Raw genomic sequence first — 22502 nt, 5'->3', positions numbered from 1 at the left:
GTTTCCAGTCGGCCTTTCGGAAGTTCCACCGTTTCACTGGCTCACTCGGAACAAGGTTCACGAGTTTGGCCGTTGTTATCAGTGAGGGTCGATGTTGAGACCTCGGGAACTTTCCTAGCACACGTCTATCGGGGAGCCGGTTGTCAGCGCTGGCACTCGCGAATGCCAGGTCAGGGTTCGTCCCAGTGTTCCAGTGAACTATTTTCTGTAGATGGACTTCATTTGAACATGGCTGGTGCGCATTTCCTATCTTGCAACCTCTCATACCAGGTACTTCACCCCGGTTTCACCAGTCTAGCTAGCCAACAGCCTTCTCACACTCTACCAATAACAACAACCCCCAGACCTAGGTCCCGCTCCCTCTGAAACCCTGCTGTCTGAGTCCCAGACACAACGGTGATAGTTCCACTCTGCACTCTGGTTTCCCCTCTGGTCTAGGATCAGCCCACATAGAGCATATTGTATTAGCCAGTGATAGCTTGGCGGCTCTGGGGTCAGCCAGTTTTAAAAGTAGCAATCAATATATCCCAGTAGTCTATAATGTTCCGGTGCGCACCTCGCAGGACCGTAGGCTTTTACGGTGTCAACATGCGCAATCTAATTAATATAGACAGACAACATACCACACAACATCAATCAGTCACCCATTCCCATACCCTCACCCCGGCAAGTTTTTAAATGCGTAAAGGACTTGGTACAATTCACTGGAATATCCGTAGTTTGCGTAAAAATCTTGATCACTTGGATGTATTAATAGAACAAACTTCCCCTGATATTGTTGTGTTGGGTGAAACCTGGCTCAGGATGAATGTTGATAGCTCTGACGTGAATATTCAGGATTATAATCAGGGGTGCACATAAGTTTTTGGGGCCAGTGCTCAGAGGAGCACCTAGGGATGCTGCTTGGTGCTCCCCGAGCTCGCGAGTCATGACCCGTCCCACAGGATGGATGAAAAAGGGATACATGGATAACTTATTAGCAAAACGACATTTGTTCATAAATAAAGATGAACGAACAAATGATTGTGTGCAAAACAAAAGAAACAAATGCAAAATCAAATGACTGCTCTTTAAGCATGAAAGTCTGTCAGACTCCTTTAAACACAATGAAATCAACTGACATCTCTTTAAGCACTAACTGAATGTCTGTTCTTTAAACACAATGAAATCAACTGACATCTCTTTAAGCACTGCTCTGTTCTGTAAACACTGAAATCAACTTTTCAACAAAAAGTTACAGCCTAAGCATTTATTTATGCTACAAGCTTAATCATCATCATCACTGCTCTCTTGACTGCTGTTAATACTGTCCTCAATTTCAACCATGGTAGAGGATGTTGTAGGCCAGGGGTGCTCACACTTTTTGGAACCAAGATCTACTTTTCAAGTAGCCAGTCTGCCAAGATCTACCAGTCTAGTTTCAACATCGCAAACGTACATGCACGTACTACAAACACACACACACACACACACACACACACACACAGTTCCCAGCCTGCATAGTAAACTCACAATACACTTTCCCTCTCTCTGTCACACAGCCACAGGAGAAGACCATCACAAACCCTCCCTCTTTGCTATTCTCGCTCACACACATTCACACACACACACACACACACACACACACACACACACACACACACACACATTTGCCAGTCTGCATAGGGAGCCATAGCACAAACCCTCCCTCTCTCTCCCCCTCTCTCTCCCTCTCTCTCCCTCACTCTCTCTCACTCTCTCTCACTCTCTTACACACACACACACACACACACACACACACACACACACACACACACACACACACACACACACACACTAGTGTTGTCACGATACCAATATTTTACCCTGCCATACTATACCAGCCCAAGTATCACGATACTGAGTAGTATCGCGATACCGCGGCACTTTTGTAACACTTTTTATTTTTATGAACATGCAATGTATTTATACAAGTTACAATAACTTAATGAGTGGTGCATGAATAACATGCATTTAATGCATTACACTGTAACTCTACAGGTAAGTAAAAGTACTGAAACCGATATTTTTGTGAATAACATGTTTATTAATAAGTAGTTTGAAACATCAAACAGACCAACTGGCCTTTTGCAAGAGTATAGCAAAGTAGGTGTGTGTGTGTGTGTGTGTGTGTGTGTGTGTGTGTGTGTGTGTGTGTGTGTGTGTGTGTGTGTGTGTGTCTGTCTGTCTGTCTGTCTGTCTGTCTGTCCGTCTGTGGGGTCTTTTTCACGAACTTGAAAAGTAAAAGCAAACACTGGCATATCAAAAAAATAGAGGGCTACTTCCAAACTGTAGCTCAAGACTTAACTCAACTTAAGAAAACTCAGTGGTTTTAATTTTCTAGTTAATGCCCACTGAGCTCGCAGGAACCATAGGAACAACGTTTGAGGTTGCTAACCTGTTAGCCGACAAAGCTAACGCGATGGGTAGTCGCGAAAAAGGCTGCGTTCGTCAATTCGCTCTGGAAATCTGACCCGCACTCGCGGAACGCCTCTCGTCCAATCAAACGAATCGGTCGCTCTGTGACGTTGCACCCAGTGTGCGCTCCGGCGCTCTCGGAGCGAATTGACGAACGCAGCCGAAAGTGTTATGAGTTGCCCCGCTGGTACCGTGTTCAACACGGTAGTATAGTATTCCACGGTAGTACCGTTGTATAAAGCTTATGGTATAGTAGGCACCGTGACATTTTGGCACCGCGGTATATCGTTGGTACCGGTATATCGTGCAACACTAACACACACACACACACACACACACACACACGCGCACACACACACACACACACACACACACACACACACACACTCACTTTCTCTCACTCACACACTGACAGCCAGTCTGCAGTACCATAGCCAACTACTGATCCAACAAACAGAAAAGTAAACCAGATACAAAACAGGTAGTTCCCTAGTTTGAAAGGAGGAAATAAATGCATTTCTCTACCTTAGTGGGAGACCTGGCACTGGGAGGAGGCAGCTAGTTTCTAGTAGTCAGGGCTGTAGGAGCTGGTTGCAAGGTGTCATCAGCCACTGTGGATCTGTCATCGAAAAGGCAATCTGCAGCCTCGAGAAACTTTTTTCACAATTTCGCCGTCTTTGAATGACTTCTTGTGTTTAACAAGAACGTGACTGACGCGATAAGAAGCTATCGTTGCAGCCGTACGTTTTCGCTCTTTTGCCACATTTCCCTTCTTCGAAATAGCCATCGTAGGTTTGCAGATCAGACAGACGCATTTCCAATATCACATCGTGTAAAAAAGTCCTCCTCCCATTCTGGATGGAAGTTATACGTTATTGGTTTCTTACTTGGTCCAGCTTCCCCACTCATTTGTATAGCCTTTATTTAGTATTATATAGTAAATAGTAGAAATTGGAAGGCTAACTAGGTAATTAGTCTCGCCGGTATTTTGTATTTTGTAGTTGGTGCTGTTGACTGCGCATGCGTGGTGAACCGCGTGTTAGGTGTAGGTGAAAAGATCAGATCTCAGACTGGCTTACCTGTACGTCAATCAAGTGGCAAAAGCCATAGTGAGGATGGATGATAGGCGAACTATTTTTTTCGTTTTCGTTTTCGTTTTGTTTTATTTTGTTTTTTTTCCCCGTTTTGTTCAATGCCATGCGATCTACCCATACTACCTTTGCGATCGACCGGTCGATCGCGATCGACGTATTGGGCACCCCTGTTGTAGGCTATCACTTTAAATAGCTCATTATTTTGATTGTGCAACAAAGTCTTTTTTTTTTAATAGAATTCCCAACCATATCCTGGGTCAGGGGTCTAGGTGCGATAATGAAGCTGTAAAACAAACGTCTGAACGTTTGAAAGCTTCAGAGAAAAGAAACGTGAAGTCCCTTGGTGTTGTTTTTCCTTTTAGCGACGAGTCGTTCGGGACTGAATTTTCACGTGCCGCGTGATAACCGTGATAACCGTGCGATACGCGATACGCGGAATGAAAGTACGAGTTACGATACTTTCCGAATGTTTTCGTGAGGGGAGTCGCTGTGGTCGTCGTCGGTCGACTGTTGTGATGGATTACTCGTCGGGCCTTCGGCTGAGGGGACGGCAAATAGTTACTTAGTGGGGCTTGCAGTGATGCAGCAGTCAGCAGTTGGATTTTGAGGAAGTAAATTCCTCTCCCAGCGCTTCCAGCTGTTGGTGCGCAAGAGCGCGTTCATGCCGCTGATCTGCCGCGCAGCATGCATTTTGGCGACGCATGCGCACTGGCGCACCAGTTATGTGCACCCCTGATTATAATCTCTTTAGAATGGATCGTTTGGGCAGGGGGGGTGGTATTGGTATATATGTTAAGTCACATTTTTCAGTTTCCATTTTACATGCAATTTCTATTCCTGACTGCTTTGAATTTCTGTCTCTGAAAATCCATCATGGCCCAGACCCTCTGACGGTAGTTGGTATCTATCGCCCTCCCTCTGCCGATTCCCACGCCACTGACACCCTAGCTAACCTGCTTTCAAAATACTAACAATGAAGTACTTGTTCTGGGTGATCTCAATATTAACTGGCTGAGTGATATTTCCTCGCAGCTTAAAGATCTTGCTTGCAGCATAAACCTTTCACAATTGATTTTAGAACCAACTAGACCAAACCTCAACGATGACTCGAAATCTACATTATTAGACTTAATTTTAACAAATAAGGCTAGCAAATATACTAGTGGTGTCTTTGACCTGGGAGTCAGTGATCATTGTCCTGTTGCCTGTGTGAGAGATGTGAGGTTAAAAAAGACTACATCTCAGGTGATAACCAAGAGGAACTTCAAACGCTTTGATGCAGAGTTGTTCCTGAGGGAGCTGGATGGCTGCGACTGGGGTTGCGTGAGCTCTCTCGATGTCATTGAGGACGCTCTCGAATCCTTGATATGTACATTTAATTGCGTTGTGGATAGGCACGCCCCTATTAAAACCACTAGGATAAAAGATAGGGTAGTGCCTTGGTTTACTCATGAGCTATCTACCCTCTTTAATAACAGAAATAGTGCCTGGTCCCGTGCCAGACGTACTGGTGTCCCCCAACACTGGCTATACTTCAGGCAGCTCAGAAATAAGTGCACTTCAGCCGTAAGGAAGGCTAAATCCGAATATTTCCTGAATCTGATAACCACCTCATACTCTAACCCTGCCAAATTCTGGAATGCAATTAATTTGACAAAAAATCGTCCTTCCAGTGCTCTCCCCCTTAGTATTACTGTTAATGACTCTGTGATCTCTGATCCTAGCGACATTCGCCTTGCTTTTAATAAACACTTCTCCGAAGCTGGTCACCTATTTGATAGGTTGTACCCTGGACACCCCTGTATGGTGGTTTCTAATGATACTGCCCCTGTGGGCCGTGTCCCCCTTTTTACCTTTCAACCATTTACTTCCGCGGAGGTCCTCAGAAACTATTGACCCCAAATCATCCACTGGTGAGGATAAACTAGACTCATTTTTTATAAAATTGGCTGCGCCAATTATCAGCGCGCCGCTAACTTACATTTTTAATCTTTAAATTTCCTCTGGTGTATTTCCGTTGGTCTGGAAGTCTGCGCGAGTCATTCCTTTACACAAAGGGGGTGATAGGGCTGATCCGGATAACTATCGACCGATCTCCACTCTCCCACTCTCCACTATCGACCGATCTCCACTCTCCCACTCTCCACTCTCCTACTCTCCACTCTCCACTCTCCCATCCCATGCCTATCTAAAGTACTTGAGACCTTGGTCAAATCGTAAAGTTTGCAGACGACACCACCGTGGTGGGATGCATCTCGGGGGGGGACGAGGCGGCGTACAGGGATGAGGTAGAGCAACTGAGCAAGCTGTGCAAGGTTAACAACCTGCTACTGAACAAGTCAAAGACCCAGGAAATCATCGTAGACTTCAGGAGGAAAAAGTCAGAGATCCAGCCCCTGCTCATCGACGGAGAGAGCGTGGAGAGAGTCTCAACCCTCCGATTCCTGGGGATGCACATGCGGGATGACCTGACCTGGAAGGACAACACAAAAGACACCATCAAGAAGGCACAACAGCGGCTATACATCCTGAGAGTCCTCAGGAAGGAACACAGCAAGCAGGAGATACTGGTGACCTTCTACCGCGGCGCAGTGGAGAGCATCCTCACCTACGGCATCTGCAACTGGTTCTCCAGCTGCACTACCGCAGAGAGAAATGCGCTACAGAGAGTCGTGAGAACAGCACAGAAGATAACCGGCACCCCCCTCCCCTCTCTGGAAGAGCTGTACAACACACGCTGTCTCAGGAAGGCCTCCAAGATCTCCAGGGACCCAACCCACCCTGGGTACGAACACTTTACCCGGCTGCCCTCGAAAAGGCGGTTCAGGACCTTGGCAGCAAGGACAAACAGACTGAAGAACAGCTTCTACCACAGGGCCGTCCAGGCCCTGAACACAGCAAAGACCTAGGTTCTGGGCCCTGGACAGTCTGGACGGATTGTTGGCAGCTGCTGGACTGAAAAAATCAGGTGTAGTGCTGAGGCACAAATATGTACATTTCAAGCCTTCAAACTGCGACACTTTAAATAAATGTGCAATAACACTATTGTGCAATATGACAACCCTAGTCGTCTATCTGTACAGTATAGTACAGTGGATAGTGTACATAGCCTTTATTTATGTAAACCAGCTCCTTCCCTTCTTGTGATTTTTTTTTTTCAAAAAGTTTTTTTTTTTTCTTTCCTAACACCAGGGGAGCCACCCCTCCTAAATTTCGTTGTTTGGTACCTGTACTGTAGCAATGACAATAAAGACCATTCATTCATTCATTCATTCATTCATTCATTCATTCATTCATTCATTCAATTGAAACACTTTCTATTAAGCCACTCAATTCTTAGTCCCCATCAATCCGGTTTCAGACCTATCCATAGTACCATCTCTGCTATCACACTTGTAACTATCGACATAGTCTCGGCCTTAGATAAGAGGAACCACTGCGCGGCCCTCTTTGTCGACCTCTCGAAGGCATTTGACACGGTCGATCACCACTTGCTTTTAGAACAGCTATCCGATATTGGATTGGATTTAGGAGCTTGTGCGTGGTTCCATGACTACCTTTCCCTCAGGCGTCAGTGTATAAAATCTTCACGTGGCAATTCGGATTTCATAACGGTTACAAAGGGTGTCCCTCAAGGTTCGTGCTGGGCCCTGTACTTTTTACCATCTATATTAATGAACTGGTATCTTCGCTAACCGGTTGCCACGTTCATTTATATGCCGATGATACCATTCTTTATAGTACAGCAGATTCCCCACATGCTGCTACTATCAACTTGCAGCTAGCCTTTAACTCACTGCAAGACGCCCTCTCAAGGCATAAGCTAGTCCTCAACTCGAAGAAAACGAAATTCATGTTGTTTACTAGGGCTAGAAATGTGGACCTTACAAAGCTTCTTATATCCACAGTTGACGGCTCCTCCATTGAGAGAGTTACCGACTACAAATATCTTGGGCTGTGGTTGGATGAGAAGCTATCATTCAAAAAGCATGTCGACGGCCTCGCCTCCAAACTTCGGCAAAAGGTGGGCTTTCTTTACCGTAATCGGTCTAGCTTCCCCTTGCTTTGTAGGAAGAGAGTTATCGAGGCGGTATTCCTGTCCGTATTAGATTACGGTGATGTTATCTATAGGCATGCAGCTTCATCTACATTGAAACAATTGGACTCAGTTTATCACTCAGCTCTAAGGTTTATTACCGGGGACAGTTATGACACTCACCATTGCATACTCTATGACAAGGTTGGCTGGCCCTCTCTTTCTCTGAGGCGCAGTTACCACTGGAACTTGTTCGTTTTCAAGGCCATCTGTGGCAAGCTTCCTCCTTATATCTCATCTTTATTGGACTGGAGTCTTGGTATTTATGTGACCAGATCTAATAGTTGGCTTTCTTTTCGGGTTCCGTATGCGCGTTCAGACCTGGGTAAAACAGCCTTTTTTATTGATGCCCCTAATACATGGAACACTCTGCAGCAAACTCTCCGGTTGGAGGTTTAAACTCTTTAAACCCTCTGCCTCTACCTTTAAACTCTTGGTGCAAAAACTGTATTCTACCGATTGCAATTGTTTTTAGTTTTTTAGTTTTTCTTTCTAATCCTGTCTTGCTCACTGTTTGTTTGCCCTTGCTCACTGTTCTATTGTACACTCGATGTCACTGTAAATGAGGGTGACCTCAGTGCCTATCGAGTTTTAAATAAAGGTTTGAAATGAAATTAAATTAAATGCTCTACCAGTCTGCATGCACTACCAGTCTGCATGCTCTACCAGTATGCATGCCCTACCAGTCTGCATGCACTACCAGTCTGCATGCTCTACCAGTCTGCATGCTCTACCAGTCTGCATGTCTACCAGTCTGCATGCTCTACCAGTCTCCATGCTCTACCAGTCTGCATGCACTACCAGTCTGCATGCTCTAACAGTCTGCATGCACTACTAGTCTGCATGCTCTACCAGTCTGCATGCTCTACCAGTCTGCATGTCTACCAGTCTACATGCCCTACCAGTCTGCATGCTCTACCAGTCTGCATGCACTACCAGTCTGCATGCTCTACCAGTCTGCATGCACTACCAGTCTGCATGCTCTACCAGTCTGCATGCTCTACCAGTCTGCTCTACCAGTCTGCATGCTCTACCAGTCTGCATGCTCTACCAGTCTGCATGTCTACAAGTCTGCATGCACTACCAGTCTGCATGCTCTACCAGTCTGCATGTCTACCAGTCTGCATGCTCTACCAGTCTGCATGCTCTACCAGTCTGCATGCTCTACCAGTCTGAACTACGAGTCTGAACTACCAGTCTGAACTATTGACACTTTCATCTTATTCTGGGAACTAAAACCTTTTCAAGCGGACAGTTTTCGAACAAACAGACTAGGTGCCAAAATACTTGGGTCAAATACTGTATATTCCACTTCAAAGCCATCAGTATAACTCCCCGTTTCTGTTAGTTCAGACAACTCTACTCTAATTGGTAACAAAATCATAAGCAAAATATGATCTAAACCCAGAGCAAGGGTGAGCCTGTAACAAGGTGATACAGCCAAGGACAGGATATATTATATTATATATATTATATAATAACAGTTGTTCCAGCATTATGTTTAACATAGGCACACATCTATACTCTACGTTTAATTAACTGATTAGGCTAAATTATTGAATCACCAAGTGATTGCTATGTTTATTAGTAACATCAACATTATCACTGTTTATTAGCAATTAGTTAATTACAGATACTAATTTCACCATTAATCATGCCACTCAATATTCTGCATTTCCAGCCATTTTTAAATCTAAGAAACAACACATAAACATCTTCTTCTCATGACCCGCAAGTCCGATTGACACGAAGATCGTTACATAGTATGCGGGTCTGCGAAAATACATACTTCTAAAAATACACAGCTACATGCAAATTAGTACCATAAATTATGACATTATGCAAATAGGGCTGTCAGTCATTCTTAGTCTAATCAGAGTGCTTTGAGACAGGGCCATAACAGAGATGTGTAGCATATGTGAGGTTAACGCTTGCGTCCTTTAATTGATGCTTGCGGCTATTTATTATTATTATTATTATTATTATTATTATTAGTCGGAGACTAAGAGCCACAAAAAATGTTGGGGTACCAGAAAGAGCCACATCATACATGCAGGCTCACAAAAGCGCTCATTCACACACACGCAATACATTTCCAATAGGCTATGAGACCAGTGGTGTCATTTCAGCAAAAGCCAAGGTATGGCAAGGTCTGAGTGGGGGGCTTGAAGGCCTCGGTGGATTTTTTTTTCAAAACAGTTGTGCAATAGTCAATTTTGGTGAGTTGTTTCTATACAATTTACTTATGTGACATTAAGGTAATGAATAAAGGAGACAACTACAGTATGCAGGTAGTAGCCTACATCTTTCGTAGCAGGCAGACTGGTTCAATCTCCTTAGAAACAAAACATAACAGATTTAGCTATTCTCAACTCTAAACGAACTGCACTGTTAAAACGCTAGATTAGACCTCACCTGTGTCCCTGTCCCTGTCACCTGTTTAGACCTCACCTGTGTCCCTGTACTTGTCTCTGCTGCCCTTTGACCAAAATAGGTCTTTACCGGTATGTCCATTTTCCTTTTTTCCCCTGGCATATTTGTTTTACCAGCTCACCTAGTAAAAGTGAGACGATTGATAATATCAAAAACATGCTTGCACACACATATAACTTACTCACACACAAGTCAGTGTTACTGGCCCCAATTTGGTACAATTATTACTGAAATTATTGAGAATAGAGACATTGTTGACATACGTAAACTAGCTCTTGTAATCTTTAATGTTCGCTAACTAGCGAACTCACTAAAATAACATTAGAACATGTTTGTACTGACAGAACATGACATGAACTTGTTCATTAATATGTTACATTTGAACCAACATTATGTAAATGGCATTTATACAGTTTGTTTAACACACCTGAATGAACGAGAATCGTGGACAAGGTTTTAACATTAAAGTTACTCGTGGCTTGTTTATTGAGGAACCGATGTCCCGCTCCAGTGTTGCCAGATAGGCCTACTTTTGGTCACTCTGGACGGGTGGATTCGGCAGCTTTTAGACTGGTTGGGCTTGAAATTGTCAATCCCGCCTGGCAACCCTGTGCTCCACTACAGCGCTTGGCTAGTGGGGTGAGATGGAGCCGGGAGGTTTTGAGTTATAGTTGTGTGTAGTGGATAAAATCACCAAAATGACTAAACGTGTTTCAGATTTTAAAAAATGTTAAGCCAGGTATGGCGAGTGCCATGAATTGCCATACCAAAACGACGCCTATTGAGACACAGAGAGCGAGCCACGCACTTTTAATGAATGGATTAAAGAGCCGCACAGAGACAGGCAAAGAGCCACATGCGGCTCGCGAGCCGCGGGTTGGCCACCCCTGGCCTAAATCATGCCACGACAAAGCTGATTAACACAACCTAACCAACCAACCCTCTATCCACTCAACTGACCCCTGACTTATCCTATCTATCTATGTATCTACAGTGCCTTGCAAAAGTATTCACCCCCCTTGGCTTTTTACCTATTTTGTTACATTACAACCTGTAATTTAAAAAAAATAACAATAAGAATTGTATTTGATGAATCTGCACAAAATAGTCTTAGTTTTGAAATTAAATGAGAAATATATATATATTAAAAAATAATTTCTAAAAATTAAATACTGAAAATTGTATTGTATTCACCCCCTTTGTTACGAAGCCCCTAAAAAGTTCTGGTGCAACCAATTACCTTCAGAAGTCACATAATTAGTGAAATTAAGTCCACCTGTGTGCAATCTAAGTGTCACATGATCTGTCAGTATATACACACCTTTTCTGAAAGGCCCCAGAGGCTGCAACACCTAAGCAAGAGGCACCACCAACCAAACACTGCCATGAAGACCAAGGAACTCTCCAAACAAGTCTGGGACAAAGTTGTTGAGAAGTACAAGTCAGGGTTGGGTTATAACAAAATATCCAAATATTTGATGATCCCCAGGAGCACCAACAAATCCATCATAATCAAATGGAAAGAACATGGCACCACAACAAACCTGCCAAGAGAGGGCCGCCCACCAAAACTCACGGACCGGGCAAAGAGGGCATTAATCAGAGAGTCAGCACAGAGACCAAAGGTAACCCTGGAAGAGCTGCAGAGTTCCACAGCAGAGACTGGAGTATCTGTCCATAGGACCACAATTAGCCATACACTTCATAGAGCTGGGCTTTATGGAAGAGTGGCCAGAAGAAAGCCATTACTTTCAGCTAAAAATAAGAAGGCACGTTTTGAGTTTGCAAAAAGGCATGTGGGAGACTCCCAAAATGTATGGAGGAAGGTGCTCTGGTCAGATGAGACTAAAATGGCGCTTTTTGGCCATCAAGGAAAACGCTATGTCTGACCCCAAGAACACCATCCCCACAGTGAAACATGGTGGTGGCAGCATCATGCTGTGGGGCTGTTTTTCAGCAACAGGGACTGGGAAACTGGTCCGAGTCGAGGGAAAGATGGATGGTGCTAAATACAGGGATATTCTTGAGCAAAACCTGTACCAGTCTGTAAGTGATTTGAGACTAGGACGGAGGTTCACCTTCCAGCAGGACAACGACCCCAAGCATACTGCTAAAGCAACACTTGAGTGGTTCAAGGGGAAACATATACATGTGTTGGAATGGCCTAGTCAAAGCCCAGACCTCAATCCAATTGAGAATCTGTGGTCAGACTTGAAGATTGCTGTTCACAAGCGCAAACCATCAAACTTGAAGGAGCTGGAGCAGTTTTCCCTTGAGGAATGGGCAAAAATCCCAGTGGAAAGATGTGGCAAGCTCATAGAGACTTATCAAAAGCGACTTGCAGCTGTGAATGCCGCAAAAGGTGGCTCTACAAAGTACTGACTGGGTGAATAGTTATGCACATTGACGTTTTCTGTTATTTTGTCCTATTTGTTGTTGTTTGCTTCACAATAAAAAAAAAATCACATCTTCAAAGTTGTAGGCATATTCTGTTAATTAAATTATGCAAACTTTCAAACAATCCATTTTAATTCCAGGTTGTGAGGCAACAAAACACGAAAAATGCCAAGGGGGGTGAATGATGGCATTTACAACTAGCCACACTACTTGGAAAAAGTCAGGCTATATCGATATGATTGTAATATAAAACAGGTTTTGTAAATGAATAATTTAGAGACTAACTGATTAAACAATAAAAAAAAAATCAACACATTAATCGATAATAAAATAATAGTTAGTTTCACCCCTAAACTAGAATACTTCTACAACTCTTTGAAAAAACCGATAGACATCCACATGAGCAAGGCCAGGACGTTCCTCCTGAAACAAGATAACATAGATAGATCGATCTAGATGCCCCTGAGGAGAAGAGGTCATGTTCTGTTATAGGTTATGTTAATACATTTTTAAAAAAAGCCTGTGATACAGTGAACCATCAGATTCTGCTGAACAAGCTCAGCTCATTTCAACTTTCCTCCTCTGTGGTAGGCCTAACTCTCCTCATATCTATCTAACAGGTCCCAAGTGGTCAAAATCAGCCATGGAACATCTCCCCCCTAATCTGTAATATGGGAGTTCCACAAAGCCTCATCTTGGGTCCCCTTCTCTTCCTTCTGTATATCAACCACCTTCCCAATGTGTGCACACACTCTATCTGTCTAGTACACACAGATAACACTGTCATTTTCCTTTCTGATTAAAACCCTGATGTCATAAATTCAAAACTCTTTCTGACTTTCACTATTTACCTGACTGGTTCTTGGAATCTAATCACCTATCAACGTCAAGAAAACAGAATGTAGGGCCTATGGACTTTCATTCCCCTAGTAAATGGTAAATGGACTGCACTTACAGTATATGGCGCCTTTTTTGCTGCTCCAAATCGCTTTACAAAGGCCTCTCATTCACCCATTCACCCATTCACACACCAATGGCGGCAAGCTACCATGCAAGGCGCTGGCCCGCTCACTGGGAACAGTTTTGGGGTTCAGTGTCTTGCCCAAGGACACTTCGACATGTGGCCAGCCAGGGCTCGAACCGCTGATATGCCAACCTTGTGATCATTAGACGGTGGCTCTACCTCCTGAGACACAGGCGCCCTACTATAGTAAATCTATCTATGTCTGATCAAACACTAAACATCACAGAAACCTATACACATATATTGGATTACTCCTTAATCCACATCTCACTTATCAAAACCACTAACCATCTAACAAAGAAGATACATCAGAAATGGTATGTGTACAACAAGATCAGATCATATTTCACCCACACTGTCTCGGACACATATTTACATACAATCATTCTTTCGACAACATCCTACTGCCTCCCAATGTGGTCCCTCACCTCAAAGGAAACCACTGAACCAACAGCTAAGACTAAATCATTTTAATTAGAAATTGCAACCCCGTCGTTGCCACTGTCATGTAGTCAGAATGTCTCTACATTGTCCAAACGCAGACTGCACATACAGCCCCGCCTGCTGCTTTCTACTCGTTCTGGTTTTTCAAACTCAAACTCGCTGATCAGATTGTATAACTGCGAAACGATATGTGCACAACTGGGAGGCTTTGATAAGCGACCAATAACCGGTTCCGGCTGGATCTGGCTGGTCCGAGTGATAGACCAAAAAATAAGGCAACTTAGAGAGGGAAGAGCGCTTGCAGCGAGGATGAAGACGATGAGATGCGGCTGACCTCCGACTCACGGTCACGTCGGATGTGTCAAATGTGTTCAATCTGTGTTCAATGTCGCACGACAGAGCGACCTGCTGTCAGGACCACTGCGCTATGTGGCGACGCCTCGACCTCCCTGCTACGCGTCATAACGCAATAAACGCATAAACGCGCACCTGAACACAGCGTATCTGTCTGATGCCATGGCGAAGCACGTCTGCAGTTATACAAGACATACGGGCTAGAGAAAAGCGTGCACAACGTGTTATATATGATGAAATAACAGCGCGTATAAGGCATATGGCACAGCGACGCGTCCACGGGATGTCCGTGTCGCGCCAACTGTGTGGAGGGACAGCGGGACTTACCGAGGGTCTCCCGGGGAGCTGGGAGGGAGAGGGTGGGTCCGCTGGGTCAGGAAACACGACTGAAACACCGATTGTAAACAACACTGTGGATGTCGTCGGGTGGGTGGATCGTCCTCCCTTTAAATCCTGGGTGGAAGAAGCACGTTTCCTGGAAGGAGGGTCTCTCAGCGAGCTCGTTTCGCTCAGCCAATCGGGGCCGGAGGAGACGTCAGGGGGACCTCGGGAGGGTCCACCCCGGCCAATGCGCACCGCAGCTTCTGACTTCAGCACTCTTAGAAACATTTCCACAAAGTAACAGAGTAACACTGAAATGTCAAGCTCTGTTGATGTTACACAACATTATGCGAACAGTCAAAACGAAACGTTGATGATTTATAAGGTTCTATCTCCGTTTAGGGTAGTTTTTACATTCCATTATGTTTTGTGAGATGGAACCTTTGTATTTTATTAATTACTAACTCAAAAATATCAACATTTTAAAAATAACACCACACAGGCATTAATAAACACCTAATGGATCAGATTATGTACAAAACTCCATTTTGACAAAAACCTTATAATTCTAACGTCATGAAGTGCCTATGAAAGAGAACTTTGGGCCTTAATGCATTAACATGGTATTAAAACAAAAGACTAATATAGCCTTAATGCATCATGTCGCTTTTATGTAGCCTGCTCTGGTCTCCACGGAGGAACCAGTAAGCACTGCAAGGATTGTGGGTAGAAATGCTCAGCGAATTATATGACATTGAAAACTAGACCAAATGAATACTTGATATAACTTTCATTGTTGCACATTTTACACCTGACCCTAACGTCAGAGAAGATGGAGACCCACCATTAGACCTAGTTGGCAGCATAAGGCAGCTTTATCTCCAGGTTATAAACTGTTCTAAAGGCTAGACGTGGGCAGTAAATTGGTACCATGTCACCCTGGGTGGACACCTCTCACCCACCGGTCTTCAACCCTGGTCCTGGAGACGAACAGCTCAGCCAGAACACACCTGACTCACCTGACAAAGGGTTCACACAGGTTGAGTCAGCAGGTAGAGCCGCCGCCTAATGATCACAAGGTTGCCAGATCGGCGGTTCGAGCCCCGGCTGGCCACATGTTGAAGTGTCCTTGGGCAAGACACTAAACTCCAAATTGCTCCCAGTGAGCGGGCTGGTGCCTTGCATGGTAGCTTGCCGCCATTGGTGTGTGAATGTGTGTGTGAATGGGTGAATGAGAGGCTGTTGTAAAGCTCTTTGGATAAAGGCGCTATATAAGTCAGTCTGTTTACCATTCATTTACCTTCACTCCGTCATCACAGCCTCACATGAGATGACGCTAACACACCACTTCCATTCAAAATGGCAAAGTCAGTGAGCACAGTGAAAGACCACTCAGGACCATCACACGAATATGATAGTATCATATACTCTACCCAGCCCAGACACAGAGTATGACAGCCTCCTCACATGTAGCAGTAGAACTGATACCTAACATCATGCTACGACACCTGGAGCTTGGTCTGAGGTCTGAGGTCTCAGCAACATCGGCAACACAACAAGAAAAGAAAGGTTCTCAACGGTTCAGTCAACAGTCAACACCCTGCTCCCTGGGGCTTCCCAGACCTGCTCCCTGGGGCTTCTCAGACCTGCTCCCTGGGGCTTCCCAGACCTGCTCCCTGAGGTTCCTCAGACCTGCTCCCTGAGGTTCCTCAGACCTGCTCCCTGGGGCTTCTCAGACCTGCTCCCTGGGGCTTCCCAGACCTGCTCCCTGAGGTTCCTCAGACCTGCTCCCTGGGGCTTCCCAGACCTGCTCCCTGGGGCTTCCCAGACCTGCTCCCTGAGGTTCCTCAGACCTGCTCCCTGGGGTTCCTCAGACCTGCTCCCTGGGGCTTCCCAGACCTGCTCCCTGGGGCTTCTCAGACCTGCTCCCTGAGGTTCCTCAGACCTGCTCCCTGGGGCTTCCCAGACCTGCTCCCTGGGGCTTCCCAGACCTGCTCCCTGGGGCTTCTCAGACCTGCTCCCTGGGGCTTCTCAGACCTGCTCCCTGGGGCTTCTCAGACCTGCTCCCTGGGGTTCCTCAGACCTGCTCCCTGGGGTTCCTGCTCCCTGGGGTTCCTGCTCCCTGGGGTTCCTCAGACTAGAAAGTAAGAGATGATTGTTGTAACAATGTGCAGTGAAGAGGGAGAAGGAGACTGTTTTCCCCTCACCCTGGCGCCCCCTCCTGGTCAGTCTGGGGATAGACCATGGACATTATGCTCAACTAAAGACTTGTCTCTGACGTGCCCGTGGACTCTGAGGTGTGAAGAAAAGTATGTTTGTGATGAACTATTAAAAAAGGCACTCAGAGGGGTTTATATCAATTTATTCAAAAATATGATTGTAGAAATACGTAAACATCAGTGCCATAATCTAGTATGAACATTCACATCATGAGCTGGTTTAACAGAGCCAGATTCTACAGTCCAGACCAGGGAGTAGGCGAGCACTAGTTCTGCTTCAGTTCACTGAGGATCAAGTGATGAAATGAGCATTGATTAGCCTGCTATGTAATACTACTGTTAATACTACAGGTGCTGCAACCCAAATGTTCTAACAACACCATGACTATGATAGTATTAACAACACCATGACTATGATAGTATTAACAACACCATGACTATGATAGTATTAACAACACCATGACTATGATAGTATTAACAATACCATGACTATGGTAGTATTAACAACACCATGACTATGATAGTATTAACAACACCGTGACTATGATAGTATTAACAACACCATGACTATGATAGTATTAACAATACCATGACTATGGTAGTATTAACACCATGACTATGATAGTATTAACAACACCATGACTATGGTAGTATTAACAACACCATTACTATGGTAGTATTAACAACACCATTACTATGATAGTATTAACAACACCATGACTATGATATTATTAACAATACCATGACTATGGTAGTATTAACAACACCATTACTATGATAGTATTAACACCATGACTATGATAGTATTAACAACACCATGACTATGGTAGTATTAACAACACCATTACTATGGTAGTATTAACAACACCATTACTATGATAGTATTAACAACAACATGACTATGATAGTATTAACAACACCATGACTATGATAGTATTAACAATACCATGACTATGGTAGTATTAACAATACCATTACTATGATAGTATTAACAATACCATGACTATGATAGTATTAACAACACCATGACTATGATAGTATTAACAATACCATGACTATGGTAGTATTAACAACACCATGACTATGATAGTATTAACAATACCATGACTATGGTAGTATTAACAACACCATTACTATGATAGTATTAACACCATGACTATGATAGTATTAACAACACCATGACTATGGTAGTATTAACAATACCATGACTATGGTAGTATTAACAACACCATTACTATGATAGTATTAACAACACCATGACTATGATAGTATTAACAATACCGTGACTATGATAGTATTAACAACACCATTACTATGATACTATTAACAATACCATGACTATGGTAGTATTAACAACACCATTACAATGGTAGTATTAACAACACCATGACTATGGTAGTATTAACAACACCATTACAATGGTAGTATTAACAACACCATGACTATGGTAGTATTAACAACACCATTACTATGATAGTATTAACAACACCATGACTATGATAGTATTAACAATACCATGACTATGATAGTATTAACAACACCATTACTATGATAGTATTAACAACACCAGTACTATGGCAGTATTAACAACACCATTAATATGGTAGTATTAACAACACAATGACTATGGTAGTATTAACAATACCATTACTATGGTAGTATTAACAACACCATTACTATGGTAGTATTAACAATACCATTACTATGGTAGTATTAACAACACCATTACTATGGTAGTATTAACAACACCATTACTATGGTAGTATTAACAACACCATTACTATGGTAGTATTAACAATACCATGACTATGATAGTATTAACAACACCATTACTATGGTAGTATTAACAACACCATTACTATGGTAGTATTACCAACACACCATGACTATGATAGTATTAACAATACCATGACTATGATAGTATTAACAACACCATGACTATGGTAGTATTAACAACACCATTACTATGATAGTATTAACAATACCATGACTATGGTAGTATTAACAACACCATTACTATGGTAGTATTAACAATACCATGACTATGGTAGTATTAACAACACCATGATTATGATAGTATATTAACAACACCATGACTATGATAGTATTAACAATACCATGACTATGGTAGTATTAACAATACCATGACTATGGTAGTATTACCAACACCATTACTATGATAGTATTAACAACACCATGACTATGATAGTATTAACAATACCATGACTATGATAGTATTAACAACACCATTACTATGGTAGTATTAACAACACCATGACTATGATAGTATTAACAATACCATGACTATGATAGTATTAACAACACCATTACTATGGTAGTATTAACAACACCATTACTATGATAGTATTAACAACACCATTACTATGGTAGTATTAACAACACCAGTACTATGGTAGTATTAACAACACCATGACTATGGTAGTATTAACAATACCATTACTATGGTAGTATTAACAACACCATTACTATGGTAGTATTAACAATACCATTACTATGGTAGTATTAACAACACCATTACTATGGTAGTATTAACAACACCATTACTATGGTAGTATTAACAACACCATTACTATGGTAGTATTAACAATACCATGACTATGATAGTATTAACAACACCATTACTATGGTAGTATTAACAACACCATTACTATGGTAGTATTACCAACACACCATGACTATGATAGTATTAACAATACCATGACTATGATAGTATTAACAACACCATGACTATGGTAGTATTAACAACACCATTACTATGATAGTATTAACAATACCATGACTATGGTAGTATTAACAACACCATGACTATGGTAGTATTAACAACACCATTACTATGGTAGTATTAACAATAATATGACTATGGTAGTATTAACAACACCATGATTATGATAGTATTAACAACACCATGACTATGATAGTATTAACAATACCATGACTATGGTAGTATTAACAATACCATGACTATGGTAGTATTACCAACACCATTACTATGATAGTATTAACAACACCATGACTATGATAGTATTAACAACACCATTACTATGGTAGTATTAACAACACCATGACTATGATAGTATTAACAATACCATGACTATGATAGTATTAACAACACCATTACTATGGCAGTATTAACAACACCATTACTATGATAGTATTAACAACACCATTACTATGGTAGTATTAACAACACCAGTACTATGGTAGTATTAACAACACCATGACTATGGTAGTATTAACAATACCATTACTATGGTAGTATTAACAACACCATTACTATGGTAGTATTAACAATACCATGACTATGATAGTATTAACAACACCATTACTATGGTAGTATTAACAACACCATTACTATGGTAGTATTAACAACACACCATGACTATGATAGTATTAACAATACCATGACTATGATAGTATTAACAACACCATGACTATGGTAGTATTAACAACACCATTACTATGATAGTATTAACAATACCATGACTATGGTAGTATTAACAACACCATTACTATGGTAGTATTAACAACACCATGACTATGATAGTATTAACAATACCATGACTATGATAGTATTAACAACACCATTACTATGGTAGTATTACCAACACCATTACTATGATAGTATTAACAACACCATGACTATGGTAGTATTAACAATACCATTACTATGGTAGTATTAACAACACCATGATTATGATAGTATTAACAACACCATGACTATGATAGTATTAACAATACCATGACTATGGTAGTATTAACAATACCATGACTATGGTAGTATTACCAACACCATTACTATGATAGTATTAACAACACCATGACTATGATAGTATTAACAATACCATGACTATGATAGTATTAACAACACCATTACTATGGTAGTATTAACAACACCATGACTATGATAGTATTAACAATACCATGACTATGATAGTATTAACAACACCATTACTATGGTAGTATTACCAACACCATTACTATGATAGTATTAACAACACCATGACTATGGTAGTATTAACAATACCATTACTATGGTAGTATTAACAACACCATTACTATGGTAGTATTAACAATACCATTACTATGGTAGTATTAACAACACCATTACTATGGTAGTATTAACACCATTACTATGGTAGTATTAACATTCCTACTAGTCTCCCTTTCTCTCAGTGTTCATAGTGAAGTCCACACAACTATCTTCCCAACACAGCTGCTTTACTTCATTTTCAATAGCAGATCAATTAAATAACCCTTATCAGATGTCTAAGCTTGTGCTTAATATCAGTCCATACATAAAACAATGTCATATTTCCTTTTTTTTCTCCCATTAAGCAGTCTTGATTGTGGCCACATTGCTATTCTTACTGTGCAAAATCAATAAATAATCACTCATCTTAGTAGCTTCACACTTCTAAACTTCAGGCGTCAATAATAAATAATTAGGGTTTCCCCAAATAAAAACACACCTTAAACACACAAAAACAATTAACGATCAATCGTCATTAATTTCACAGATCCTGAGACACAAACTGGAGCATATTTCCATTCCAATAATAAAATGTCATTCTTGCAGATTTGTGCAGGGTCAGGTCAGGGTCAGCTCAGGGTCAGCTCAGGGTCAGGTCAGGGTCAGCTCAGGGTCAGCTCAGGACACCTTGAGGAAAAAATACTTCAGACGGGCGTAGCGGTCACCTTCCAAAGCTCCTAGAACAACAACACAAAACAAAACAAAACAAAAGCATTAATAGGCTCAGGTTTAACTGAAACAAACCCACGCCTTCAACACACTATGGCTACACTGTAAGACATGAACACACTATGGCTACACTGTAAGACTTGAACACACTATGGCTACACTGTAAGACATGAACACACTATGGTGTTAGTCTAGCCCCTCCTGGTGACTCTACACGTCTGTCATCCACTGTGACGGGAGGTTCTCCTCAGGGTCAGGTCAGATTGAGGTTTGGTTCTTATAAACGACAGTGGCGCCCTCTAGTGGAGGGTTGATGAAACACCTGGATGGGATTGAGAGGAGGCCTCTGAACATGCTTCATGCAGGTAGAGCGAAGTAAAGACTGATGATTCTGAGGTAGAAGGTGTGTGTGTGTGGGGGGGGGGTGCTCGTGTGTGAGAGAGAGAGAGAGAGAGAGAGTGTGTTTTGATACTGTGAGCATGTGTGTCTATGTGCATATACTGCATGCGTGCGTGCGTGCGTGTGTGTGTGTGTGCATGCGTGTTTGATTGACTGAGAGCGAGAGTGTGTTCCCACACCTTCTGAAACATCAGATTCAAACACCTTTCAAGGACTTTCAAGGACTTTCAAGACTCAATTCCCACTCAATTCAAGGACCCAACACGGCATAATTTGAACAGATCTAGATGAGAATTTATATAACAGGAACTATCTGCTCACAGACAACAATTAAAAAGAGAGGACACTAGATGGTCTCTTGCCTTCTCTACCACAGCACAGCAAAACAATAATATTGTGAAATGTGTAAAGTTACCGTGTTAAGTTAAGCAATACACAGACTTATCTACTATAATTACGTAAAAACGTTTTTGAATACATTTTTTTTTTGAGACAGAGAGACAGAGAGAGAGACACAGAGAGAGAGACAGAGAGAGAGAGAAAAAGAGACAGAGAGAGAGACACA

At 42.3% G+C, this 22502-nt stretch overlaps 2 protein-coding genes across 2 annotated transcripts in view; both read right to left on the bottom strand.

The window, feature by feature from the left end:
• Positions 1 to 14703, bottom strand: part of abat (4-aminobutyrate aminotransferase) — a 128155-nt gene extending 113452 nt beyond the window's left edge. The window contains exon 1 of the mRNA XM_080524536.1: positions 14606 to 14703. The gene's annotated coding sequence lies outside the window, so the exon portion shown is untranslated. The remainder of the gene's footprint in view (positions 1 to 14605) is intronic.
• Positions 14704 to 21048: 6345 nt separating this feature from the next.
• Positions 21049 to 22502, bottom strand: part of mettl22 (methyltransferase 22, Kin17 lysine) — a 128898-nt gene continuing 127444 nt past the window's right edge. Inside the window, exon 12 of the mRNA XM_080524537.1 lies at positions 21049 to 21546. Coding sequence (XP_080380663.1) covers positions 21514 to 21546 — 33 coding nt within the window. The 3' untranslated portion in view covers positions 21049 to 21513. The remainder of the gene's footprint in view (positions 21547 to 22502) is intronic.

Source organism: Nansenia antarctica, assembly GCF_963989245.1.
Source record: "Nansenia antarctica genome assembly, chromosome: 2".
Lineage (NCBI taxonomy): Eukaryota > Metazoa > Chordata > Actinopteri > Argentiniformes > Microstomatidae > Nansenia > Nansenia antarctica.
Note: the sequence above shows the minus strand (reverse complement) of the source record. Positions and strands in the feature narration are given on the sequence as shown.